Source organism: Falco punctatus (genome assembly GCF_963210335.1).
Source record: "Falco punctatus genome assembly, chromosome: 10".
In the NCBI taxonomy this organism is placed as follows: Eukaryota; Metazoa; Chordata; class Aves; order Falconiformes; family Falconidae; genus Falco; species Falco punctatus.
In genome coordinates, this window is record NC_137590.1 from 756,416 (window position 1) to 784,403 (window position 27,988).

Sequence of the window (27,988 nt, forward strand, 5' to 3'; positions counted from 1 at the left end):
GCCCCTGCCCGGTGTAAGAGTCGGTCTAAAGAGAACGATATTGTCTCAACACTGCTAACAGAGACCTGGAGATGGAATGTGCTCCTCATGGACACCGAGACCCAGAGACCCCGGGAAGGAGAACTGCACGGTACGAGGAGTGCTGTGCCGCTCCCTGCCACCTGGGACTGGAAGGAACGACTACAATAAGGCCACATAACAGCTGCCCAGAAGATGGATGACAACCGTGGTCGTAACAACGAACCAGAAAACATGAACTTCAGGTGAACTTTCTTCATTATAATATCATTATAATACAAAAACACACCTCCCGGTCTGAAGCCACCCGCCTCTAAGGCAAACCACGCCTCGGGCACCCCTCTTTGGACATGCTGGTAACCTGGCTTGAGAAGGCGGAGACTGGCAACAGTCCATGGGCCAGAGGAGGAGCAAGGTGTGCTGCTTGGCATAAAAAGATGCCTTCTTAGCAACTGAACTTTGGAGATCTTCCCCACCAAGGATCACGACGCCCGGAAGGACCGGCAGGACGCTGCCTGGACCTGGGACCATAGGGACGCCTTGGACCGGTGGTGGTCGCTATAATCCTCTTTCCTTTTCACTTTACCTTTTCTTCACTTTCTGTCTATCGCACGCCGCTTTACGGGCAAACAATAAGATTGTGCTGCTCGATTGAAGCATAACCCCTCGGCGTGGTCGCCTTGATTTTTGCGCTTCCAGATCACAGGGAACGAACCATCGCGAGTCCACTGAGCGGACCGTGACACCCGGCCGGCGGCCCCCGCGCGCTCGCCCTCGCCCGCCCGTTGGGGGGCAGCGCGGGCCGCTGACGTCACGGCAGCGCCGGTGCCCTCGCGGGCGGCGCGGGCTGCGCGTGCGCGGCGGCATGGGGAGCCCGGCGGCGGCGGGCTGGGGCGCGGCTCCCGCCGAGCGCCCGCGGCTCGAGGCTTCCCGCGGCGGCGCGGCCGACAGCGACCCGCGCCTGTGGGACACGGAGCGGCTCTGCCAGCACCTCTTGTGCTGCGGCGTGGGCGGACCCGGGCTGCTGCGCCGCTTCCGAGGTAACGGCGGCCCGGGCCCGACCCCCGGGGGCCCCTCGCGGCGGCCGGGCCCGGGCGCTGACGCTGTGCTTGCTCCCACAGAGAACGGCGTCACCGGGAGCGCGCTGCTGGACCTGCCGGCCTGCGCCCTCGAGGCCGCGGGCGTCTGGTGAGCGGGGGGCAAGGGGGCAGCCCCGGGACGGGAGGAGGGCGCCGGGCTCCCCGTGAGGGCCGGGCCCAGCGCTGATGGGGCGGCCTCGTCCCCGCTGCGGGGCCCGGGGCGCGGAAGCCAGCGGCTCGGTGAGCACGAGAAAGCAGAAAAATCCATGTAAATGGCTTTGATGGAGACGCCGCCGGCATCACGGTAGCTGCGGGCGTCGACAGGGACCGCGACAGCGCCCGTAGGGGTCCTGACGGAGCTGCCCCCTCGGCCGGGAGCCGGCGGCGCGTCCGACGGCAGCGAGTGGGCGCTGGGCCGTGGCGGCCGGGCTCCACCCTTGCCCCCGGCAAGCCCCGGCGCCGCGGCCGTAATCTCGGGACGGCTGCTGGTGCTGGGACGCGGCTGCACCTGCTGCGGCGGGCTGTGGGGCTGCTCCACGGGGCCGGGCAGCGGCCAGGCCAGGCCGTGGGCAGCAGCTGGGCAGTGGGCAACGGGCAGGGCAGGCCAAGCCATGGGTGGTGGGCGGCGGGCAGGGCAGGCCAGGCCGTGGGCAGCAGCTAGGCAGCGGGCAGGCTGGCTGCTGGGTCAGTACCAGCCACCTGCTGTGAGCGCAGGAAAACCGAATGCACGTAGAGGCACATAGAAGCTTGTTTCCAGCAGCGAGGAAAATGGCTGGTTCCAAAATACTTGTGATTTTTCTGGTGGTGAAGGTACTGTCTTACCTTTCTGAAACAGAAGGGTATAAACGCATCCTGTCATCCCACATGTGTGAAGTGCCCCTCTGTCCCACTGGGGCTGCTTTGGCTTGCCTCTCCTGGGATGTGAGCCGGCTTGCACACCACATGCTCCCCAGCGCTTCTTAATCTTTGTCTTTTCTTTCCTCCTTTGCTAACTATGTTTATGCTATTTTCTCCGAATTTCTCTTAAAAACCTGGCTGTTCTGCTTGGGTTATTTGCTAACGTGCAGTTGTTAAACTTAAAGCAGTTTGGAGCATGGGTACCTGGCAAGTGTACTCCAGTGCAGAGCTGTACTTGTCTGCTGGGGATTTTGAGTGCTTCAGTGTGCAGATTGGCTATTTGGCTAAAAACTTGTCCAGAGCTAACGCTGTGCTGGAGGGCCCCATCTCTGTAATGCTGAGACATCCTGGCTAAACTCACAGGTTGTAAAGGGTGAGTTAGAAAAGCAGGTGTCTTGGTGTGGCTATCTGTAGAGAAGGAAGAGCTGATGTGACTCAAGGTGACAAGGCAGGTTGTGCTTCAGAGGAGGTAAGGTGTTGGCAGGAGTCATTAAGGTATTTTTGGTTTTTTTGGAAGAAGGGTTTTAACTGCAGCTGTTTAAAGTGTGTGGACAGAAATGGCATGGTATGAGGAAGGTAGCTAAAGGCTTTGTTTCTGAAGCATGAAGTAATTGTCTAATTGAAATGACAGTTAGGTGTATAGTTCCTGTTTAGAGGCTAGCAGGAGGCTTGGTTGGTTTTAGTGCCTTGCTGGCTGTCAGAGCATCAAGAAGTGCCCGTACGTGCCCATACGGTTGCCTGGACACCGCGGCTGTCTGCAGGCTGCTCTGCGGGTCGTCAGAAACTCGTAGGTCAGGCTCTGGTAGTGCTGACCATAGGCAGGCAGGGTGGGGTGGAGAGGAAGTCCCTCGAAGTGTGGGGTACAGGCAGTGGAGTCAAATGGTTGCGAAGAGCGCTCAGTTGTTACGGAGAATGGATGGTGCTGGGGGTGTGGAATGATGTGCTTGTCCGTTTTCTTTTATAAAATGTTTCCTTCAGTAAGATCTGATACCTTGTTTCTGTGTAGCTGAAGATGCGAGTTGGATGAGAAGCTGCTAGAGCCTTCTGCTTTTTTTAAAACATCGTAACTTTACAATAAAGAATGATCCCTTTGCATGCCCCTTTCCACTGCATGCTGTTCTACAGTAACTTTTATTGTTTCTCTGTGACAGGCTGGTAGTGAATGCTTATATTTAGTTCCCTGCCGTTCCTGGACCATAGGGAGAGCTCATTAGGGAGACCTCAGGATGACAGGGGCCTGGAGGCAGTGCTGTGGGTTTCCTACGTGTTCTCACGTTCCTGGAAGTGAATGTTTTGTGGGGCGTGTTGCATGCTGCATGGTAAATACAGATGATGAGTAGGGCTGTCTGGCTGACCTCTCTGGAATATTTAAGCTTCTAATGGGTGCAGGAAGGGGGTTTTCTCATCCTTGTGACCTGCAGCATGGGGGGTCGGGGTGGGGAGGGTGGATGGGGAGGCATTGGTTGTCACCTTTTCAAAGACAGCCAGTAGTATTACCACTTTGGCTGTTTGAGGAACTATGCCTGCAGAGCCCTAAAAAACCACAGTACTAATATGCCGTTTGTGTGTAATGTCTTTGTTGAGCCAGTCTTTTCATAGAGACAGCAGGTGAAAAATCCTCTGCTGCTGTTTTCTGTCTGAAGAAGGATAGAGAGCTCTCCATGGGGTGATGTTCTGTGATCTGTTGTGCTAGGACTGCACTTATGGCATGCTTTGTTATCTGGAGGCCAAACCCAAAACAAAGGTTAGTGTTCCACGAGGCAGGGCAAGATGATAAGAGGCACAGGCCACTGACATGGTATGTCAGGCAGGGACTTCCCAGCATCCCCGGTCAAGTCTATTCCTCTTGTTGCTCTCTCACCCGTGTGCAGCACTGATCCGTCCCAGGGGTGACTCCAGCAGATGTGTTATACAGTGCAGAGAGCTGTGTTAGCGCTGTTTAATTCAGCCCTGCTGGAGCTAAGTTTCTGGGGCAAAGCACGTTGTGTTAGGCTGTGCTTCTTGTGGACACGTGTTTGCATAGGTAGTTGTGTAACAAACTGTAGTGTCAGTAGTACAGAACCATCCTTTCTCGCCCGTTCCTGTAGTTGCAGTCAGTAATTTCTCGAGATGGTAGGCACTCAAACTACCTTCCTCCTTATGTACCTGGCTATTTTCCAGTTAATTTTCTCCTTGCTCCTGTGTTTTTGCGGAATTTGAAAGGGTAACCAAGTGCTTCAAAGCAACAGGTTGTGCTCTTTACTTGGCAGTGCTGTCCCTCACTTAATGCTGGGTGCTGCTTCACACTCCTCACCTTCTCAAAAATGTAATGAAGTCCTACCTCGTGTACTTCACGTGACCCAGAGTATCATTTTGGGCAATTGTTACCTGAGGTCTATTGCATGACTATGTGGTGGTGCTACTGTACCTCTTGCAGCATTGCAGCTCTTTCAAAAACATGCTTGTGATGTTTGATCTCCATTATTAGCATGCTTTGAAGTGCTATCCACGGAAGATCTCAGTTGTAATTAGGAACGTGGGGGTCATCTCTGCATGTCAAGTTTGGGTGTTAATTTTTCAGGTCTGCTGAAGCAAAGATGCTCTAGTCCAGGTGTGGTTCTGCATGTTAGATGAGTGCCTTGAGAGAGAACTTCTCCACAGAAGCTAAATGAGTGTAGATGGCTGGAGGTGGATTGCTTCTGACTTTGCTGTCCCTGAACCGTTTTTGAGGGTGGTGTGATGGAAGTGCTTGGTTACCAGCCCAAATGCTAGTCCTGCCTGAGCTAGCTATACCTGTGGTCAGGATGGTTACACATTTCTTAGAAACAGCAGTTGAATGTTCTTGGTCTCATTTTCAGGACAGACCTCAAAGAGCAGTTGTGGTTGCTTTTCCTGGGAGTGTAATTATGGTTCCATACAACCTTCTGGTTGGCTGGTTGCAGAAGGGTTCCTCTGCTCTTCCACCATGCTAAAGGTCGTCTTCTCTTTTTAGCAGAGAGCAAGAAGGATGGGCAGATTCAGGTGGTCCTCCTCTTGTCCTCAGTGTTAGCTGCTTTCTGTTGCCCTGTAAATAGTGGGCTCTTTCAGGAAGGGGCAGCTAAAGGCTCGTGACTGTAAGCGGCAGAGGCTGCAGCCCTCCCTGTTAGGGAAAAGGATACTAAGTGGTTAAGATAAAAACTCACCACCAGCAGCTTAGGCATCATATGCGTTTAATATTTTATGGATTGTGAATTATTAAATGGTTGGATGAAAACATGTAGTACATCAAGCAGTATTTTTTGCTAATAGCTGATATTTTACAGTATTGCTTTCTGTTAAAGTTTAAATTGAAAAACTGATGTAAAACTGATCTCAGGGTGGTTGACTGCTGAAGAGGGTAAAGGTAGCAAATAGTACTTTCTTGTGATAAAGTGTTTGCTGTCATACTGAGGCTGAAGTATTTTGCTCAAGGAGAAGGCTTGCAGGCAGAAGTAGTAAAAGTGGGTGTAACAGAGTGTGTTCTCTCTCCCTCCAGGCTTGTCCTGCCTGTGCTCTTAGACTACTGTGGCTACAACAGGGCACCTGCGTTGGAAATCTGTGTGTGCATTGTGAAAGAGACCTTTAATGCTTTATTAAGAATGACAGTAAAACATCTTTCCAAAATAGAAGAATCAGTTCTCAATGAAATTGGAGCATCTCTTAAACTCTAGTGGTTCTGCTGTTGGACCTGAGATTAATTCTGTAAAGTTCAAGTTAATTTGGCAAAATTAAACTACTTCTGAGTTTACTAACTGAAAGAAATTTTTATTAAAATAGTTTATTGGGGCTTTAACATTTTAGTTTAAGGAATTTTTCAGCCTTAAAATGTGTCAGTTATACAGGCACTGAGTGTTGTTTTTCCCATAAATTGAAAAGGCTTACCCCCAAATATGACTTTCCCTAAAATAAATTGAAAAAAACTCTGTATTACCTGGTGTTTCTGTGTCTTGGTTCAGTGTAAGTGGGAGAAAGCACTTAAACTGCTTTACAGACAACTTCTGTAGCTATTTGTTCTCTTCCTTCTGTACCTGATTTTAGAAGAGTGAATGCTTTCAATATTTTTCTGAAAAAGCTGCAGAAGTCTGTATTTCTGTTCAAGAGTCAATAACAGAGAGATAGTGAACTTGCAAAACTAATTCTGTATGTTCTGCAGATTGCAAAGGGAAGTGCGTAGCAAACTTTCTTCTCAAGGACTTTTTCTTTCCTTTCTAGCCTCCCAGCTGAGAGACTGGAAGTGCTGGCCTGCCTGAACAAAGTGAGACAGCAGCACGCCGTGATGAAGGTAGCTCCAGCGCAGTGGCCGGAGGACACAGCGGCCAGGACCTTGCTGCCTCCCCTCCTTCTGGCTTGGTGGTGCTGGTGCGCGCTGCTGCGACCGTGCCTTGCCTTTGCAGAGCTGCACGCTCCCCAGCCCTTCCCCTTGATAGCAGGTGGTCTTTGAAAAGCCACATTAACCAGAAAAACTGTTAAAATCACCAGCTAGGAGCTTTATGTGGGCACCTGGCGGTTGTGAGAGATTGAATGATGTTTGCAATGTGTTGAGAAGCTCCCCTTTCCCATCTCTTTGTGTAGAGCCTCCCTGAGTTTGGTTTTTTTTTTTTTTAATTTTGCTCCCAGGCCTGGTTAACAGACTCCTCCTCGCTGCCACTGGTTGCCATGTTCAACAGCTTCTCGAAGTGGTGTATGTTGGTTTAACTCGGGCCAGAGCTGCGCACATTCTGTCATAGCCTGCACATCTGCTAGAGCCTTATGAGCTCAGTGACCCAGCATGGAGGTGACACAGGGAAACCTTATTTGCTTCAGTATTTTTACCAAGAGATGTGTGTGATGAAATGGTTTTATCTGCTGTTCTGAGTCAAGGATTAAACGTGTGTGATTATCTTCTCTAGCAAGTCACTGTAGTTACTGAGATATCTCTTAAAAACTTGTGCTTAGGGATGATCAGGGAGTACATCTTTCATGTTTCAGTTATTCTGGGTTTTGCATTTTATTTTGTGACAAAGGTAAAAATCATAATTTCCACTCTACTAAATTTCACTTCATTTTTAAAAAACATGAACAATATCAAACCAAACACTTCTTATGGGATATCTCAGACACATATTGCAGTATCCTGCTTTAACTGGAACAGCAGATTAATAAAGACAGCGGTTTTCTCAATTGTTAAATTTTGGAATTACACAGGTACAGATTACATTTTTAGAGATTTTGACTTTAATTCCCTTGCCCTCTGAAATGTGCAGCTTTGTCTTTTTTGATGCCATGCTTAAGTAGTTCTCCAGGGTAAATCTTGATAAAGGGTAGGCAGGTAATGGCTGTTTTACAGGAGAAAACAAAAGAATTGCCCTCTCCCACCAAATACCTGACCATTCTAGATATCCTTTACCTTGGTGCCTGTTTCTTTTCAAAATCAAATTCTAAGTGTTAATTATGCTGCTGTTTGGCTTTTGTAGGTTTTTAACGATCCGATTCATGGGCACATTGAAATACATCCCCTTCTTGTTTGTATCATTGACACACCTCAGTTTCAGCGCCTGAGATACATTAAGCAGCTGGGTGGCACTTACTTTGTTTTTCCAGGAGCCTCTCACAACCGCTTTGAGCACTCTATAGGGTAAGGTGATGTCTTGCACGAAGGTCTGTAGCATTTGGATTTCCCGGAGCTTCGTTGTGCTAATGCACAGTGCTAGCCAAGGGACACTGCTGTCTCTGAGCGTTGGTGAACTGCTGGGGGGCACATTTTCAGTCTCACGAGTGTTCCCGGATATCTTGTGTGACTATGGGTTGTTCCCTCGAACTTCCTTTAATAAAGACAGATAAAGAAACCTGCAAAATGGATCAATGTTAGATTTCCTCCCCTGCCCCTTATTCTTCTAATAATAATGTTAATTAAAAACTGTGAGTGCTTTATGTTCTTCCTGGTCAAAATCTGAGTTTTAAAGCATAAACCTGGGAAGGGTACTGGGACTGCTATTAATGACTTGCTGGACAGTTGTAATCCCCTTATATTGTCCAGCACACCTAAAACCCATTTTGTCTGTGATGTTTGCATTTGTAGTTGTGTGCTTTATGCAGTCCATGGCAGATTGTCAGGCTGTCAGCCGTAATTAAAGTGAAACAGAAACAGATGATGGACATGAGGATTCCCAGAGTGTTGCTGAGTCATTCACACTCCACAGAGAAACTGTTCAGTGACAAATTTAGGCTTGTTTTAAAAGTATATCCCAAGGTGCAGAGAAGTTAAACTAGTCAATGGTTTTTAGTCAGGTGATCTGGCCAGCCTAAAATGGCTTTTGTTACTGCTGACATCGTGGAGCCAGTCTGGCTTCTGCCCCTGCTCCCTGACATTAACAAGATGCAAATGACCATTGTAAAATGGTCAGATCAGTGAGGCAAGCTGGAATTGATTGCATTTGGTAAACCTGAAAAGGCAAAAGTGGGGGGGATATAAACAAAACGTTCACAACAGGAGTCTGAAAGCTCCAATAGTATTGACAGCCTTTTCTTTTAAACAGTTCATTTAATCTATATAGTTAAACTTAAGACAGTTGTTCTCAATTTGTATACAATTTGGAAGATTTTTACTGTATTAAAATAAAGTGAGCTTTCTGTGCTTATATTGGTCTAGTACAAAACCACCAAACAGTAAAATTTGGTCTAATAAAAGATACTGCCTTGTCATATAAAACCTTGTCTTGCTTTAAGATGCTCTGCAAGGGGGACTGTTGAGTCAAGTAGAAAAGGAAGTTGGTGTAGCGCTTGTAAACAGTCTGTAGGATTGGTACCATATGTTTGTTACTGCTTTTTTACATGTCATGAGAACAGAGGGTCCCATTCAGTGAAATTAAATGGCAAATCTGAAATGAACAAAAGGAAGAGAAGTAATTGTCATAAACTATTGTTAAAATAGCAATTTGAAAGAACAGTGCTTTGGTGACTGTTGTGGACATTTGCAGTTGCACTGACTGGAAGTAGGAGGATGATGTGTAAGCCGTGGTGCTTCAAGGCACACACTGTCAGTAATGCACTGCTGTTTGCTTACACAGTTACTCCATGCTTGTGCATTGTGAAATACTGCAGGACGCTGTTGTCTCTGTTTTGGGCACGGTATCTTACGCTTTTTTGCTTTCAAATGTGTTACTGGTGACTAAAACTCTACTACAGGAAATAGTTTGTTTCTGTGATTCTCGTGCAGGATAGGGTTTGAGTATTCTTTGTATGCTACCCCTCAGACAAGGGCTGTGACTTAATGTAGTGAAATAGAACAGGTGAACTGATCTTCTGTTCAGCCTAAAGCACTGGTACATTAACTTTTTTTCCCCCCCCTCTGCAACAGGGTGGGCTACCTCGCAGGATGTGTGGTTCGTGCACTGAAGGAGAGACAACCGGAACTGGATATAACTCAGCGAGACATTCTCTGCGTAGAAATTGCTGGGCTTTGTCATGATTTGGGTAAATAACACTTGAGGTGGCTTGTTGCTCTTTGAAAGCTACCCTGGATGAAAAGTTGGCTGTGGGACTGGAATGTGACAGCTGTTCTGGGCCACTCAGTGCATGGCCGTATTCTGAGACGGGATTTCTCTGTTTCTGTTTGGTCCAGAGTATGTATGTGGAGGCAACTCCACTTGGTGAGTCTGTAGCCGCTCTTAGCTAGTTTTTTGTCATGTTTCCATATGGTGTTTAGAGTTCTGCCCTCGGTGGCTGAAGTGTCCTATTCTTCCTGTGGTGTCCTCAGGTCTCTTAAAACATTTCAGAGTGAAAATGAATGGCCCTTTCAAAAATTGTTATGATTATTTTATAACTACATAATGTTTTCCTCAGAGCTGGCACAGAATAGTTAATGTTCTCAGTGTTACTGCAACACTTGCCTGTTGTGTGGGTAATGGAACTGGCTATGTTAAGTGCAGTAGAACTTAAGGTGTCTTGGGAAAGCGCACTTGCGGTAGCTAAAACTTCCTCATAGATGACGGATAAGGAATTTGGATAAGGAATTGGCTGGATGGCTGCACTCAGAGTTGTGGTCAGTGGCTCTGTCCAAGTGGAGCCTGGTGACGAGTGCCGTTCCTCGGAGGTCAGTGTTGGGACCGGTGCTGTTTAATATCTTTGTCGGTGACATGGACAGTGGGGTTGAGCACACCCTTAGCAGGTTTGCCAGTGACACCGAGCTGTGTGGTGCGGTCAACACGCTGGAGAGAAGAGGTGCCATCCAGAGGGACCTTGACAGGCTTGAGAGGTGGGCCTGTGTGGACATTGCAAAGTTCAACAAGGCCAGGTGTGGGGTCCCACATGTGGTTCAGGGCAGTCCCAAGCACAGATACAGGCTGGGTGGGGAATGGATTGAGAGCAGCTTTGAGAAGGACTGGAGGGTGTTGGTTGACAAGAAACTCAACATGACCCAGTGATGTGCACTCAGTTGGCCAACTGGCCAGGAGGCCAACTGTACCCTGGGCTGCATCAGTAGCAGCATGGCCAGCAGGATGAGGGAGGTGATGCTCCCCCTCTGCTCTGCTCTGGTGAGACCCCCCCCTGCAGTGCTGTGTCTAGCTCTGGGGCCCCCAACATAAGAAGGACATGGACCTGTTGGAGCAGGGAGGCCACGAAGATGCTGAGGGGGCTGGAGCACCTCTCTGCTGAAGACAGGCTGAGAGAGTTGGGGCGGTTCAGCCTGGAGAAGAGAAGGCTCCAGGGAGATCTTACAGCACTTTCCAGTGCCTAAAGGGGGCCGACAAGAAAGCTGGAGAGGGGCTTTTTACAGGGGCATGTAGCGATAGGGCAAGGGGGGTGGCTTTAAACTGAAAGAGGGTATGTGTAGATTAGATGTTAGTAAGAAATTCTTTGCTGTGAGGGCGGCGAGGCGCTGGCACAGGCTGCCGAGAGCAGCTGTGGGTGCCCCATCCCTGGCAGCATCCAAGGCCAGCTTGGACGGGGCTTGGAGCAACCTGGTCTAGTGGGAGGTGTCCCTGCCCACGGCAGGGGGTGGGAACTAGATGGCGTTTAGGGTCACTTCCAGCCAACGGCTTCTGTGGTTCTAATATATGTCAAGATCACGTCAAATACAAGAAAATCCAGATTTTTAGCTTGTTCAGAATATTTCTACTGACAATCTTGTCTCAGATTACACCTGTATAATCTTTGTTTTTAAGGTCATGGGCCATTTTCACACATGTTTGATGGAAGATTTATTCCACTCACTCGTCCAAGTTTGAAGTGGAAGGTAGGCTTTTCAATATTAAAGTAAAAATAGAAAACTGGATTTTTTAAAGGGAGAATAATTTGTCTTTAAACGACTGCCAGTGCTTGTGAGAATATAACAATCTTCTAGCATTCTCTTATTGCATCATTTTGGTGTCATCATTGAAAACCAGAGTATCTTCTACTCTTGTGATGATTTCCTTGTTGTTCGCTTTAATTGTATGTTTGGGGAATGTCAGCCCCCTCAGCATGGCTGTGAGCAGAAGCAGCCTTACTAGCAAAGCAGAAAGAGGCATGGGGAGAAGTAAGGGCAGGTGTTTGTCACCAGCATCTCTCCCCTGAAAGTGCAAATGCTCTTGGAACTCCTGTGTAATTTCATGAGATCTGTTTGTGTACATATGTCTTCTTCCTGCAGATGTCACACTGGGTGACACAGAGAAATGAAGTGAAATGTGGTCTTGTTGGTGCCTGTAGTGTGGCTCTGAAGAGGCAGAATTTGTTAGGAGTGCACTGATCATTTAAAGCCAGCATTGTGTCTTAAAATGTGTATTGTGAGCTTTCTTCAGGATGTGTTTTACAGGTGCAAAATACCAATTGGGAAATTCCTTTCCAGTTTAAGATTTTTTGTTCAAGGCCAGGATATTTAATACAGCATTTAGAATTCCAGCTTTCAAAAACTTTGGGTGGAGTTTCAAGGGTTGTTTGCCGTGAATGAAATGTAAGACAGTCCTTCCGGGCCTCTGCTTGCAGTTGCTGAACAAAATCAGCTGAGTAAACTTGTTAGTCTTCTGCACAACAGAATTGTTTATTTTGTCTTTTAGCATTGTGACTGTCTTACTGCTGTTTGTTAAAATTAACAGCTCTCTGCTGGAGCTGGTGTTTCTGTAGACCAGGTGACTTCCTGTTTGGTTCAGTACAAATTAATAGAAAATCCTGCAAGAGCCGCACTTGGACACCACGGTGCCAAGGTGCCCTGCCAGGCAGCGCTGCTGGGTTAGGGGAAAGCTGTGACAGTGCATGAAAGATGCTTAACCTTTGTAGTGCAATATTGAAGTGTTTTTTTTCACAGCATGAAACTGCTTCTGTTGAAATGTTTGAGCACCTGATCACTTCCAATAAACTAGAAGAAGTCATGAAGTCATATGGACTTGTCCTGGAAGAAGATATGACTTTCATCAAGGAACAAATAGGAGGGCCTATAGGTGGAGCCACTTGTGAGGCATCGGTAAGTCAGTGTACTGCTCCTCTGGTTGTCCCAATACATGTCTTTGATTTTACTGAAAGTGTAGATAACTATGTTTTATTTATTTTTAGCCCTGCGGAATTCTGAGAATCCTGGCACAAGAGATGCTAGAGACGTGTAGTGTTTGTTTCTTATAGTGCTGGCAGGAGGTGGTAGCTTCACTACATCATGTGCTTACATCTGCCTGAGAAGTTCTTACCTCAAAGTCTTCAGATTAGAGGAAAGCTTAAGAATGTTATTTGTATTTAGTGAACCTGATTTATTGTAACTAGATTGGTAGAACTGAATTTTTAATGGAACCTTAAATGACCAGGTTAGGGTAACAGCCTGTTTATTAGATGCCTGGAGGTGATGGTGGTGGGAGATTGTGTTTTCATATGAAGAAAACACGAGACAGTTTAGGGTAACAAGCTGATAATGGATATCAAAACTGAGAACTGGCAGAGATGAGGCAACGAGCAACCCGAAGTGTGGCCCCAGCGCCAGAGCCACATCAGCCTTAACAGTAGCAAAATGCTTGGATTTATTGCAGTAACATACATAGAGGCAGGGATAAGACTCAAAGAAATGTGTTGCCTCGGGACAAGGAGGAAGAGATCGTGATTGTTACTCCTTGCCACTCTATGAAAGTATTAAGTCCTCTCTCCTCACTTTGCAGCTTGTTATCTCTTCAAGGACACCCATTCAGTTGCCCCTACAATTTAAGAACCTGTCAGTGGGAGATCTGTCATGACAATCTGGTCCTATATCAGAATTTGTGCGTTGTCCCAAACAAATCACCTGCAAACATTAGCACTTACCCATTATTTTCTGCTGTAGCAGTGTGTAATTCTGCCGTGTGTACTGCAGCACTCTGATGACAAACATAGGGAACTTAGCATAATGAAATTCATTCTGAGATCTTGTAGGAAGGGGATATTGATTTACAAAGACTGCAAGCTGATTTTTCACTTACTTGCACTCATGTGCACACAGACCTTGCTGCCCGCCACTTGCACTGGTCTTGTTCCGAGTGCTTACCCAATGTCTCTTCTTCCTTGTTTGGATTCTATGCCTGTTTTCCAGCAGGATAACAGGAAAAGGAATGTCATACATGGTACGCTGCATGTACCTTCTTGCTACCCTCCTGGTGTTAGGCTGCAGGATCTTCTGCTGGCAGTCACTTGTACTGCGGTGGTCTTACCAGAGTACAGGCACCTCTGCTGTTGAGGCATATGTGCTGTGATGCTATCACATGGCAGGACTTCTGGTCCTGAAATGAACCATAAGTTATTTATGCACTGAACATAAACTGTGTCCTGGACTTTGTCCCAGTAGCAGAGCTCTTTTCATCAGCACAGGGTGTTTTTATCAGTGATGTGCTCTCTTCCTGCTGCTTACTTACATTTCCATTCTTATATCAGTTTTAAAATTTCTGTAATGCAGATAACATGAAAACTGTATCTGTTTGTATACCATGTTTTCCACCTTCAGAATTTCAAGGCCATTTTATGGCATTTTTTGTTTAGCTGAAGAATCATTAGATTTTCAAGAAAATAAATGTTTATTTGCAACTTGTATCATATTATTTTGGCATTGATTTCTGTTTGCCTTATGGCTGAATTGCCAGCTACTTAAACTCCTAACCCACAAGGGATATTTGTACAATTTTTGTTTAAAACTCTAAATTATTGTTTTAAAACTGTTCTATAAAGTTGTATTGTTGATTGCAGGAGACTGCAATATAGTGACATGTTTGTGGGTTTAACTAATTCCCTGAGGATTGAATGCTTCCAACCTTTTTCCTCTCTTTGTTGCTATGTACTTTTTTTTTTTTTTTTAAGCTTTTCAAAGCTGCAGGCTTTGCTTAAGTAGAATGGGAAGTTAAGTACTGGTGTACATGGTTTTTATTCTTCCTGATACTCTGGGAAGTCAGCTGATTAAGCCCCAGTTCTGAACATCTAACGCCCAACAGCTTCTTAATGTCTTTCTGTTCTTTGCTACCTCAGTGCTGGATGTTTATCACAGACAAAATCAAAGTGTATTTCTGCTGTCTTAAAAAAATTGCTTTGATATTGTTTGCACACTTTAATTTCTTAATGTTTATGATATTTATTTTTTTTCCTTCTCGGCTCCCCTTTGTTAGTGGCCCTACCATGGTCGACAGAAGGAGAAAAGTTTCCTATATGAGATAGTAGCTAACAAAAAAAATGGCATTGATGTTGACAAATGGGATTATTTTGCAAGGTACAAATCTTACATTTTGGGTTTTTATTATGAATTCCTACTGAAACAATGCTACTGTATGTACAAGTGTGATCTCATTGTTAAACACTCTCTGTGGAATATTTTTAGGGATTGCCATCACTTAGGAATCCAGAATAATTTTGATTATAAGCGATTACTTAAATTCATTCGGGTCTGTGAAGTAGAAAACCGGAAGCATATCTGTACCCGTGACAAGGTAAGCAGCGTGCATGAACTGAGGGAACACCCAGCAGCAAAATGCATGCAAAGTATAGCAGCACACAGAACATATGGGCTGTGGCAAAGCCTGCCTTGGTCAGCATGGTGCAGCTGCACTCCGGGTTGTAGAGGTTTGCTGGGGTTGCCTGCTGGATGCTTTTATAGCCCAAGAGAGGAAGAAGTAGTTGCTGCTTTGAAAGCTGTTCTCAGAAGCAGTTAATTTAAGGAAGGGGCGGGACAGAGCAAGCCTCTGTTGAAAGAGCTTGTGGTGGGTCCTTCCAGAGAAGACCTTACAAAACCAGCAGCATGCATGATCCTGCTCCAAGTCTTCTGAGCAAGAGGTGAATATGGCTTTGGCAAGGGGCTTCTAAAGAAGCAAGAGGTCCTTTTCTCTGCCAGCGTCACTGTAGGATCTCTGCTTTCCCATGGCAGCCTGAGGCTGTTTCGAAATTCGTAGACTGTGAAAAATGACGATTCTGCTCTGTGCTGCAAATGGAAGCAGACAACTCATTCGATTCCTTGATTGTTTTAGTTTTGCAGTCAATACCAATGTGAAAAGTAAAAGATGATTTTTTTTTTTTGATTCAGGAAGTTGGAAATTTGTATGATATGTTCCACACGCGTAATTGCCTGCATCGGCGAGCATACCAGCATAAGATTGGCAACATCATTGAAATAATGCAAGTATTATACTTTCCTTTTCTTGCATTCCGTTGATTTTTAAATTCTTGAAAGTGTTTATCTGTCTGGAATATTGGGATAGTCAAAAAGGTGTGACATAAAATTAAAGCCACTGGGCTGTATAGCCCAGTTGTTGTGGCAAGGCTCAGTCTTTGGAGTGTCACAGAGGCTGTGATGAATGAAAAAAAAGAGAGGGCAAGAACTACATCCTTCCATGTGAACATCAGTTAGAAGGAGATTACTAAAGCCCTGAAGAAGCATAGAATCAGGATGTGCTAATGCTGTTTTAAGCGCTGACAGCTGAAGTCAAAGCTATACCTACAAGTTAGAGACCACTTAGCTCAAACCGGCTGGTTAATAGAGGAACGTTACTAACAGAGTAAAGTAATGAGCAAGCTTACTGTTACTGTAGCTCAGCTGAGGCCTGACTTTGTGTTTATGTAATACCACGGCAGGAATTGTTCAGAACAAACTCCGCTGGCTGCCTGCATTTGTACCTCTGTCGATGTCTGTAGAAGTTTCCCTATAGCATTATTCTTTTTACTTTTCTTGAAAAGCATCTGTACTAGTTTTCCCAAAGATTTTTTCACTAGGATCTTGGCTGCTGAGTAACCATCTGCTGAGCTTGGAAGAAAGGAACACAGAGGACTACACAGTATAAGAGTAATTTGGTACTGCTTTCATTTCATAAACTTCAGCTCCTGATTTAGTGATCCTCTAAAACTGACATGAAAAATGCTAAGGTTTGGCAGTACCTATGTATGAGGAGTAAAACAGCCGAGAAATTTAGTACCATAATTATAGCAGCTTATCCAAGTAAGTGTACAAGCTGGAAGTAACAATGATGAGGTACAGGGAGCTCTGGAAGAACTTGATCTTCAGAATATTATTTTTTGCCACCTGAAAATCCCACATGTTCATGATGCTTTACCTTTACAGTGTTCCATATTCTCTTGGTTAACTCCTAGAGCAATGGGTCTGTAAAAGAATATGGTCATCTGTGAGGCAGCCTCATTGCAGCTGAGTGACTATGTCACTGTCTTGCAGGGTTCTGCGATTGTCTAAACAATGATAAACTTGTAGTCTGCAGCAGAATAAAGCGGCTCATTCATTGAAGGGTCTGATCTGAACCAGTTTTCAGTAGATGGAAATACTCTGTTGAAATGTGTGATCACAGCATGGAGATGGGACATAACTGCAGTGCCATTAGGGTCTGCTGTGCACAAGGGATGCAGTTTCATCCATTGTCTTATAATTAGAACATACTAATGCATTTCTTTTTTTACTCTTGAGCAATAAGCTGTTTCAAAATGACGCTATCCTTAAGTCTTAATTTTGTCTCAAACTAGGATTACAGAAGCCTTTCAAAAAGCAGACAAATTTTTTAAAATAGAAGGCTCTGGAGGAAAACTGTACCAGATTTCTACAGCAATGGAGGACATGGAAGCCTACACTAAGCTAACTGGTATGGCACTCAGATTTTTATTTTTTTTTTTTCTTAAGTAAAAGAACATGAGTACCTGTTAAAATGCTGGGTTTACATCTGTTGGTGTGGTGGGCCCTTGCCCATGACTGGACGCTCAAGTACTGCTTTTGTGCACAGATGGTGGGGCAGACCTGGACCATCCAATCTCATATCTGGCTGGGGGAGCAAGACCTTCTAGTTTAAATGACTTTTATGTTGAGAGAGAGAAGTACCAACTACCTATGTTCTGCACACATTCAAATTCACATTGTTGCAAGCAGTCCTGTCAGGAGGTCCTGCCTGTGCCTTGAGTTTGTTGCACTTGTCACAGGTGGGATATAAGTCTGTGTGTGTGTCTTGTGAAACTTAACCCCAAAGCAGGTTTCAAAGGGCACTGATGGGGCCTGATTTGATTCACTTCAGATGTTGCAACCCTGCTTGCAAATACAACAGAAGAAAACAGAATATATGAACAGCTCCGAGTATTGCTGTAAGTTTCTGGCAATCCTCGATCTGCCACGGCCACATTCAGCCTGACCATAGACCTGCTGCATCAAGTGGGTAAAGGGGCTGCACAGAGTGCTGAGATGAGGAGCTGCCTGGCCCCGCTGACACTGCATGCCTATGCCCCAGGGGAGGAGAAGGGGCTGGCTTTTGAGGGGAGTGACTATTGGAGAGCATGAACTGCAGTGTTGGGCCATGGAAAGGCTGGGCAGAAAGGCAAGAACCAAGATTTAAATTCTTAATGGGCTGGGTTCTGTTCCATGGGGGCTGTCTGGTCTGTAAGATCAGCTATGCTAGCAAATCAGCACCAAGGCCCTGTTGTAACTGCCTGCTGACCTGTGGCACCTGGCGAGGAGCGCAGCTCAGGGCAGGGAGACCAGGGCTGTCCGCCACCTCCTACAGTCTGCCGCAGCAAGGAGCTGCTTGCAGGGCTGTCCTGGTCAACAAGACGAGAGTTGAACAGCAAGAGGAGTGATGCGAGGAATATGCCCACATCAAATGTAACAGTAGACCACAAAGGACAAATACGTTCTTCTCTTAAACTAAGGCACTTCCTGCCTTCAGCAGTTGCCACCTGGGGGCTTCTGAGAGGACAGTAGGCTTGTTTTCAGTAGTCCGTGATGAGGGATGCTTCTCTGAAACTGCCCAATTGCCTCTTGGACCTTTGCAAATGATAAACCTCTGTGAGGTTCTGCAGCAGAAAGTTCCCTAGTTTTCTTCCATGAATGGTGAAGAACCACTGTTAGTTTTTGATTTGTCGCTTTGTGATTTGACAGCAAATCCTCATTTTAGTAAAGGTTGAGACAGCAAACTGTTCCTTGTCACTACTGCTTTTGCACAATGGATGCGTTTGTGGGCTGCTTATTTCCCTTGTGTTATCTCTTCTCTCAGTCTGAAGAGACCTAGTCTGTTCCTCATGGAGAATTTCCTGACTTTGCCCAACCTTATCCTTAAAAACAACCCTCGGTTAAGGGTGTTTTGGTGCATGGCCCATAACTTGCTCCTGGAGTGTGTTGGGAGCTTTTTAAGCCAGTTGCAGCCGTAGGCAGGGCATTGCAGAGCTGTGCTTGCAGTGCGCGTCAGAGCTGCCCAGGTATTTCTGACAGGGGAGTGTGTATAGATGTGGAGCGCAGCTGGTGCTTGTGATAGGTGAGCAGCACCCTGACAGCAGCAGTCTCTTCAGGACAGCCAGAAATAACCTTTCTGCTTGAAGCCACATCAAAAGAAACCTGCCTTGCTGCTCGTATTGATGGTGGGAAATGCACTGCGTACCTCGCTGTGATGTGGAGACAGGAGGGGGGCTTTGATGCTAGCATCCAAAGCCTGACAAATTCGGAAGGTTTAACGGAAATATGTTGTTCTTTTTACAAGGTAGAGCACCCTTGTCCCTGGGCTAGTTAGTGCTGGGATTTAAGATATTCTGCTGAACAAGACTGGCTAAATAAGAGGAGGAAGCAACTTCCAGTGAAATGATAAAACTTGTTGCAAGGGTGAGAACTGAGCTAGTCTTCCTGTCAGTAGGTGTTACGAACCTGACAATAATCAAGGTGATACTGTGACTTCTCAGCTGTCAGACTTGGCATGTTCAGCCATTCTCTGAAAGTGAGTGACTTTACTGAACCAGCAGTTTTTCTTGTTGTCTTAACCTTTGTCCCTGTACATGCATTTTGTTGTGACACTGGATTGTGACATACTTAACAACAATCAATGCAACTTTGGCAGATAATATCTACCTGGAAATTCTGCACTCAAGTTGTCCAGAACTGAAGGAGGCACGAGAGATATTGCAGAAACTAGAACGACGTCAATTATACAAGTTCTTAGGAGAGACTCAACCTGAAAAAATGATGGAAATTGTAAAGGTAATGTCTGTTGGTGGAAAATTCTGAATTCTGTCCCTGTAAAAAGTTGTTGACCATCTTTTTTTCTCTGTCTCCATGTGGGTTTTGGGGTTTTTTTTTGGCTTAACTACTATTCCAAAACTAGAGTTAAAAGTCATCCTCCTGTCTATGTAGCTGAGCCATGAAACATACAGGGAATTGGGAAGAGTTTTATCTACAAACAGCCAGAAGAATGGCAGGAGGTGGTAATTCAGAAATTGATTATTGCAGAAATATTTTCAGAAAAAAACTTTTCTGAAAAACACAAAATTGCAAAAAAGCTGTTAGTCAGTCCAGTGATCGAGAATGTTACTACTATTATCTTGTGTTCATTAAAATTTCAGAATAATAAGGAACACATTTGCTTTGAATTGTGATTTGTGTCCTTTACTTTGAGAACAGATGTCAAACTGAATAATAACTTCCAAACTTCTTGGGGCTGAGATGGCTGTATCTAGAAAGCCTTAGTAAGATTAATTCAGCTGTCTTAAAAAATAAGGTTACAGAAGGACTACTGGATGTCTTACTGCTCCGTTCTTTTTGTTTGAAGAGATGGTTTGCTTGTATTCTTAGTGTCTAAGAAAAAGTAGCATTAAGAGATTCTGTATTAAAGCAGGAGGAAACGGGAAGGAAAATATGAAATACTCGTACATCAGCTGTCAAGTTCCTGCCCTTCTGAGGGGTAGTTCAGGATAGATAGCCTTACAAATAAGGAGATTAGCAGGAGAGTGAATTGCATGAGTCCCACCTTTAAACACTTCTTTTTAGAACTCGTTAATGAAAAGAAAAACTCTCACTTTGAAAATCCAGCCAGAGGTCTTGGGTCTTGGGGTATCCAGTGTGTTGTTTTCAAGGGAGACTGGATCACTGTTGGTGCCATAATTACATCCAGCCAACGCTTTGCAGCTTCTGATGCTCAGCTGAGGGCTCAGGGGCAAATTTTTCCTCCTGCAGTGTAGGAGTTGCCTGTTGCAGGAGTGTTGGAGGCTCAACTTCCTCTGGAGTGCTGGAGGTGAGCAGTGGCTAGATAGAATGGTTTGGGGTGGAAGGGGCCTTTAAAGGCCATCGAGTCCACCCCACCCCCCTGCAATAAGCATGACACCTTCAGCTAGGTCAGGTTGCTCAAAGCACTGTGCAGTTTTGTGGTCCTCACCTCATGCTGGCCAGAGCCAGGGTAACATCCCAAATAGCTACAGAGTTCTTAAATTCAAAGCTAGAGTTTCCAGTTAAGGCAAACTGGAAGATGTAACTTAAGAACAAGCGCAAGCAGCAAGCAACAACAAAGAAAAGGAGAAAGTTAGCATATGTACATTGTGAAACAAGAACGGAAATAGAATATGTTATAAACAGGCTGCCTCCTGCCGGTTGCCTCCTGGCAATTCTTTCCTCTAGGTTTGGTCTCAGTCTAAACCTTCCCTTGGCTTCTTGAGTCACAACAAACGACACATGCCTCAGCTTGGCAATGTGTGTCATTCCCTGCTTTTCTTACTAGTTTCCCTATCTTTGCAATGGATAAAGCAGCAGCAAAAAAATGTTGCTAGCTGAAATCCTTCCCTTCTGGACCTGTCTCCTGGAAGCAACGTGATGCGCTCAAACCTTTTCTTCCATGAGTCTCAGTTGCTCCCAGGAAATCTTGCTTCACCTAATCTTGCATCTTACCCAGAACACAGCAGCCTGGTAAACAGGCAACTTTCTCTCTCCCGCCAGCCACAGCCTTTTAATGAGAATTTACACATTTCCCTGAACAACTCCTCTTCATCATACCCTGCTTCTCAGCTTGGCTTTGGCCCAGCTGTCAGCAGGGAATATTCTCTCGGGTCCAAAACCAGGCAAAACCCCTTGGAGGTTTCAGCTTTTGAAGTAGGTCACCATCCTCTCCAAAGTTTGCCTAGGAGCTTGCTGCTTCTAGTTGTTTTTTCACAGTGGTCAATGACATTACTGATCTTGTCTGTCTCTTGGGGTTTTTTTTGATATGTTCCAATGTATAGGTATAAAAGCTTCATTGGAGGGTGAGATCCTGTAGCCCTTCATTAAAAAAACCCCAAAGTTCAGTAAAAACATTTAATATTTAGCTTTTAGGAACTTAATTGCAAAACATTTGTATAAATTAAATAATTTCTTAAAGGTAATTATTTTCTGGTTTTGTGGAGATTTCAACATCCTGGATGGACATTCTTCCCCCTGTTTCTTCCTGTCATCAGGTGAAAATTTGTCCTCCACAGGCTGGCAGTATTGGAGTCTTCTCAGTTATATAAGCTTGTTTGGTTTCTGAAAATCGGTAGAAAACTTATGGCTGAGATATGCAGGGATTCAAACAACCAGATTGGTGCAGGAAGAGTCTGTCAAGCTATGAAGAAATATAATATTTAGTTTAGTGACGTGTTCTGTCATGCATTTTTTTGCCTTGGTCTAGACCTGGTAGTGCCTAAATGTAACCTGAATTACTGTCTTTTTTCAGAATAACAGCCTGGCAGAAAGCATTGCCAATTCCAGGCCAGAAAAGGATCCTCCAGATGTGGAGCTAAAGGCCGAAGATTTCATAATTGATGTAAATATCTCTCAGGGCAAGTTCAGAGTAAAAACTTCTCAATCAGTGGGCCTTGTGTACCATAGTGAAAACCAGAGATACATTTCAATACATTTGGAATGGGAGGGGGGAACCAACCACAAACAAAAAACCCAAAACCAACCCAGCGAACGAAAAACCCCAAACCCACAGGGTTGCTTCAGAAGTGCTGTCCCAGGTGTTCAGCTCAGGGCTCCGAGAGCACCGAGCTTCCCCTTGGGAGGTTTGCTGGGCCTGGGCGCAGAGGCATCAGGCATCTTCCCTGGGCTGGTGTTCAGCTGCTCTTTGGGCGCTTCTGCTCCTGGTGACACATATGGTTGTCCCACGACTGTCCTCACTTTGAAAAGGAGCAGCAGCAGGGAATCCTTTGGGTTTTAGCATATGGGTGTTGAAGTCAGCAGTCTAAGAACCGCTGCTGTGGGCTGTGAAGTCAAGCGAAGGGCAGGCCCCGGTGGGAGGGTAACGGGCACAGTGACTTCCAGGCTGCTGGTATGGCAAGCCTGATGCGTGGCAGTCATCCCTGGGTTTTGTCTCCTGCATAAAGCGCCTCACTGCCACAGCTTGGTTGCTGGCCAGTACTGGTGGGAAAGGAGAGACCCTGAAGCAGAGGAGAGAGCTTGAGCAGTCCGCAAGTATCAAATAGCTTGATCTCTGTTCTTGGTTAATTCTGGGAAGAGCTAGCAAATGGCTTTGCACAGAGTGCATCACAGATCACTTCAAAAGCTCCCTTGCATTGAAGATTCACTTCAGGCTGAGTAAAACTGTAGCAGTTCACCTGGCTTTAAATTGACTGCGCTTTCCTTGTCCATAAACTAAAGTCATGGGAAAGTGGGCTCCTCCCTGCTGACCACAAAACTGCTGGTGTACCAAGTAGATGTAAATAACACAGTCTGAACCTCATGTTTAAAGTTGTGAGCTCTACTGCTGCCTCCATCGGATGTGCGTTTCAGAAGGGCACGGGCTGGCAAGGGACCAGCATGCTTCCACTGTTTGAAACTGGAGCGTTGCAGAGCGTGACTCAGAGCTGGCTCATGTAAATGTCAATATCCACCTAGCAGCTTCAGAGCGAAAGGTGGTGGAAGAAAAGATATAAGATGCAATACCGGATTGTTTTATTAAGTAATAATTACTGTTCTATTTTACTAGCATCACTTACAGAAGTATAGTGTGTATCCTCTTTTATTTATTGTGAGAATACTAAAGACAAACATTAACAAATGCCATTTTCTTTGTTTGATGTGCAAGGTTGTCCGTATGGATTATGGAATGAAAGAACAGAATCCCATTGATAATGTTCTCTTCTATTGCAAGGCTGATCCTTCCAAGGCAGTCAAGATCAGTAAAGAACAGGTAGTCTTTTATTTTCTTCAACTGGCTGCTGAAGGGCAGCATCTTCACAACTTGTGATGGAAGTGATTACAGTCCTTTATGGTAGTTCTTGCAGGAGTCGTGGAGAGGTGGTAGAATCCATGTCCTTGCAGGGCTTCGGTGTCTGTTGTACTGCAACAATCTGGAATTCTGACAGCCTTTGCATATGAACAGTGTTTAACTTGAATACACTCTGGAAGTCTTAGAAAAATACAGTTGATTTGGATAAAGCCCATGGATTGTAGTGCGATTTTTTGACTGCTTTCCGTTTGTATTCAGATGAAAAAATTGAAGTTCAGTGGATTCTTAAATTTCAAGAGATACTAAAGCTTATTTCTTTTTTGTTTCAAAGGTTTCAAAGCTTTTACCCATGACGTTTGCAGAGCAGATTATTCGGGTTTATTGCAAAAGACAGGATGCAGATATTGTTTCAGCTGCAAAACAATATTTTATTCAGTGGTGTATAAAAAAGAATTTCACCAAACCACAGGTAATGTTCACATGTTATTTTTCTTGTTCTTAGACCTCTTCACCTTTGTCCATAAACTGGCTTTTTCACTAAAAAACTTGGCTTTCAGGCCTTGTCTTTGTGGCAGAGCCACTTCTCACTAACCTAGCTTCTGGTTTTATTGTGGCTCACATCTGGGTGTGCCTTATTTTCACTGAAATAGTGATGGATTTGCATTGATTTAACTTCCACACAGACACTCAGTAGTTCATGGATGCAGGTTTCCTCACACAAAGGCTTAAAACAGCACTGAGAGATTAAAAGATCTAGGGAGGAGGTCAGGTCAGTTCTTCTATGGCTTTCCCTCTCTTCCTTTGTTGTTCACCAGCTCTTAAAAGTCACTCCTCCCCCAGGAGATTCACGGTCAGTCCATTTGCTCCGAGTTAGAGTGAAAATATCTGGAGGATTAAGATTGAAAACATCAACTCTCTGGGCAACTAGTCTGTAGTCTGAGTTGCCTGCAAGGCTTTCTCTGTTCTCTGTGTTTCCCTTTTCTGTCAACTTCTCAGAACATACAAGTATCCAGCTGTGAGGAGGGAAGAGAGTATGTTACAGCTCACCTGACATTTTTGTGTTTGGAACCTTGTCAGAGCTGCCCTGGGAAGTAAAATGGAGACTCTAAAGCAGACCCCGAGTTCATACTTTGCTTTGCATTCCTCCTGCCAGAGGTGGTGGAGAAGCCTGTAACAGTCACGGCTGTAAACTGGTGATGTGTGATACAACATCTCCACCACCACATCCCCCTTGCAGGAAGGTGGGCACCTTCATTGGTTGGACTTGATGATCTCAGAGGTCTTTTCCAACCTAAATGATTCTATGATCTAAAAAAAAAATCCTTCCAGAATATTCATCATTGTAGAGAAGCAGTTACGGTTGTATGAAGTAAGTTTTTCTCAGTAGAAAATGGTAATGGAGCCACTCTGCTACATGCACGAGCTGTGAAATTTCTAGACTGGAAGCGTCATTAGGTTTGATAGACGTGCTGGCAAATCTGCTGTTACATTTCTCCCCTAATGTCTGGCTTTCACTTTTGTTTGTCTGATAATCATACCAGGGAAAGGGATAGCTTTCTTCACTTCCACGTACTTTTTCAGATATTTTCCACTATTCGGGATCAAGCCTCAAAGTAAAATAAATGCTTATATTGAAATCTCAAAGTTGCTTAAAAAATACAGTATGAACAGTTTATTCTGTGAACCATGGGGTTTTTTTCCTTTTCATAAAGTATGTTAATAACACTGACTTTGCGTCTTACTTGCTAGAGGCACCTGTAAGTTTCATTCATCCTCTGAAATGAAAGGCCACCCAGTAGATGAGTGCTTTGAGGTGCTGGAGCTACAGCTATAGGCATGAACAATTTGTTTTAAGGCTCGTTCTTATGTCTTACTTCTGGCACCCGTCTTTTGAGAGCAGTTAATTTCAGAAGGGTGTTTTACAAATGGATCAAGCAATAAGCTTTCTCTGCTTGTAGAGTTTGGTTGTGCCCTGTAAGCATGCTCTTCTAGTTCAGGCATATCCATCTCGCAGGCCCTGGTGGGTTGCAGAGCATGGCAACGTGCATCTCACCAGCTTATTTCTAACTTGGAGAGCTTACTGCTTTCTTGTATATGTTTGTGGTGCTCAAGTACTAGGTTAACATATGTATCTCACAAGGATGAGCACTACTGCCTTAGACCGTAGCAGCACTTCGGGCTGGTAGATCGCAACAGTTTTAAAGGAGATACCCTGGCAAAGTCAAAGGAAATGCTTATAATAATGCTTCTGGTTCAATACCGATGCCCAAAATACAAGCCTGCTGATCTTTCTAGATTTGCTGGCAATACTTCAGGAACAAGTGCACTACCAACAGCGAAGGTTTCTCAGGTGCAGGGGATTTTCTTTCTCTCCACCAGACACTACCACTGACTATAGCAGTTTCCATCTCTGGGATGTGCCATCTTCAATGTTTGTCGCCTTACAAAGCTTCTAGGACCTTGGATTTATTTTTTCTACTAAGTCTGATACGGAGCTGCTTTTCTTCTGCTTTAGCATAGAAAGCAGAAGTTAATGTGCTATCATTAATGTTTTCTGATTTTTAATAATAGGATGGTGATGTGGTTGCCCCTCATCTAATTCCAATGAAGGAAAGCTGGAACAACACGACAGATGATGAACACAGGACAGCTTCAGAGCCCAGCTGCAAACAAAGGCTTCCTTTTGATAAGTAACACTCTTCCTTTTGGCACTGTTCAGTCTGCTTCTTCAGAAGATGAGTAAACCTGAGCAGCAATTCTTCTAGAGGCAGTTGGATGGAATTTATGGATCAATGCATTTCTGCATTTTACAACACAGTATGTTTTAATGTAGGTGCTTAAAAGAAGTGCATATTCCAAGAGAACGTCAGCTGTTACAGCTGAGCAAACTCAGTTCTCATTTATTTATGAAAGTATTGGCACTGTGTTGCAAAAGAAACTTTAAAAATGCCAATTAATTGTTATTACAAGAAGTTCTGAAGACATGTTACTGGTCCTTCTAGTTCTGATCCCTTCTTAAGATAGTTGTGATGTTGCATGAGCTAGCAGAAAAACTTGCAGCTCAGGTTTTGGTGTGTCTTGGTTTTGGTTTTTTCCCCCAGTACCTAGGAAAGAGGGGAGTAAGTATGTTTCTGAAAATATAGTGAGGTAATCTAACTTCGAAATAACCACAGATGGCATCTTCAAGAATAACAAAGTTAACTTCATTTAAAAAAATAAAAGGAAGGGAGAGGGGAATTTTTTTTAAGAACCAAAGATTACTTTTCTGGCATTCAAAAAGCTGATGAAGATGTGGGCCTCTTGCTGTAAACGTGACCACAGTTTTTATTGATGTAACAATGCATTGCAGTGACATGCAGCCTTTTATTGTTTTATAGTGTATTTTTGATACATTTAATGTTATATTTTTTACTGACTGAACTGCAAAACGTCCATTGTTTGAGTGCTGGTAGGAAAGCAGAGTGACCCGAATGTTTGTCAAGGCAGGTGGACGTGCGCACAGGTTTTGGTGCAGTGAGTAAGTCCCTGCTGGATGCTGCACTGGCTCTTTGCACTGAGTGCACCTTGTTTTCTGCATCACACTGTAATAGGTAGACAGGCTTCTCAGGAATTCTGCCATCCTTGTATCCCTTCCCTGTTTCTCTTGGACCTCTGATGGCTGTTTCTGCGTAATTTTTCTCTCCCTTGTAGAACTATAAGGGTTCTTAGATTCTTCCCTTGCTGGCAGTACTAGTGTGAGTGTTGCTAAGTGTCTGTCCAGTTGAAAAGGTGAATGAGGAAGACCTTCCTCTCCTCTTTTACTCGGGTCTAAGAGGAAGGCTGCTTTCATTGAATAAAACCTAAAAGCTTGAAAAAGCCTGCCCAGAAAGCAAAAAATGCAAAGCAAAAGGTGCAGTAATGCTCAGAAATTGGATTGAGCTTTGGGGGTTTATATGTGGGGTGGGGAAAGAAGAGTTGGGTGTGCGGTTTTGCCAGCCAGGCATAGGTAACCACGCGAGTTCCTGGAAGCTGGCACAGCAGGAACTCCCTCTGGCCGACCTGCAGGACTCTTCATAACTGATGGCATTTCTTCTCCCTCTGTTGTGGGAACGGATAGCTATCGGGCAGAGGGAAGGAGTACACCTGTACTCGCTCAGATTTAATTTGTTGAAGTAACCAGAAGTTGTTTTGCGCTCTGCTGCTTTCTTACGTACCTGTGCTTGTGCATCTAAAGGTGATGTGGTGCAACCTCTGCTGTTCATGTCTTTGAGTATTTCCTATCTGCAGGTGTGCCAGGTAACTGTTAGAAGGGGTTGTGACCTCTAAAGGCTTTTGAAGAACTTATTATGCTTCAAGAAACAATATCATAGAGTGAAGGCATTTGTTTCCCTTATATGCATAAAATCAAGGATTGTTCAGAATAATTAATTTTGTTATTGTTGCTTGTGTTTTGAACTGTTATAAAAGGTGCACTTTATACTTGGGAAATATGTTTTGCTTACGTTTAAGCAAAAATTCATACTTAATGTTAAGTTCTGAGACAGAGCATTTCTTTTTCTCAGATGTGTTAATCTGAGCCTCTCTGGACTAAGATTAAATTTATAAACAGTTATTTTACTATTCTTTTAAGGAACTGCAGTGTGTGGACTTTAT

At 44.8% G+C, this 27,988-nt stretch overlaps 1 protein-coding gene across 4 annotated transcripts; it reads left to right on the plus strand.

The window, feature by feature from the left end:
- On the plus strand, window positions 1-27,968 carry SAMHD1 (SAM and HD domain containing deoxynucleoside triphosphate triphosphohydrolase 1). Of its 4 annotated transcripts, XM_080405359.1 has the most exons (16): window positions 1-1,058; window positions 1,140-1,206; window positions 6,204-6,273; window positions 7,445-7,605; window positions 9,328-9,443; window positions 11,135-11,205; window positions 12,253-12,408; window positions 14,552-14,652; window positions 14,761-14,869; window positions 15,460-15,551; window positions 16,902-17,017; window positions 19,244-19,383; window positions 21,860-21,949; window positions 23,213-23,317; window positions 23,688-23,825; window positions 25,928-27,968. In XM_080405359.1, the coding sequence occupies exons 1-16, from the start codon at window positions 884-886 to the stop codon at window positions 26,048-26,050; spliced, it is 1,830 nt and encodes a 609-aa protein (XP_080261485.1). In that variant the 5' UTR covers window positions 1-883; the 3' UTR covers window positions 26,051-27,968. The 4 variants fall into 4 exon arrangements, with proteins under 4 accessions (XP_080261485.1, XP_080261487.1, XP_080261486.1 ...); XM_080405361.1 differs by lacking the exon at window positions 1,140-1,206 and having other exon boundaries at window positions 986-1,058; window positions 6,204-6,765; XM_080405360.1 differs by lacking the exon at window positions 1-1,058 and having other exon boundaries at window positions 1,138-1,206; window positions 6,204-6,765.
- The last annotated feature ends 20 nt before the right edge of the window (window positions 27,969-27,988 follow it).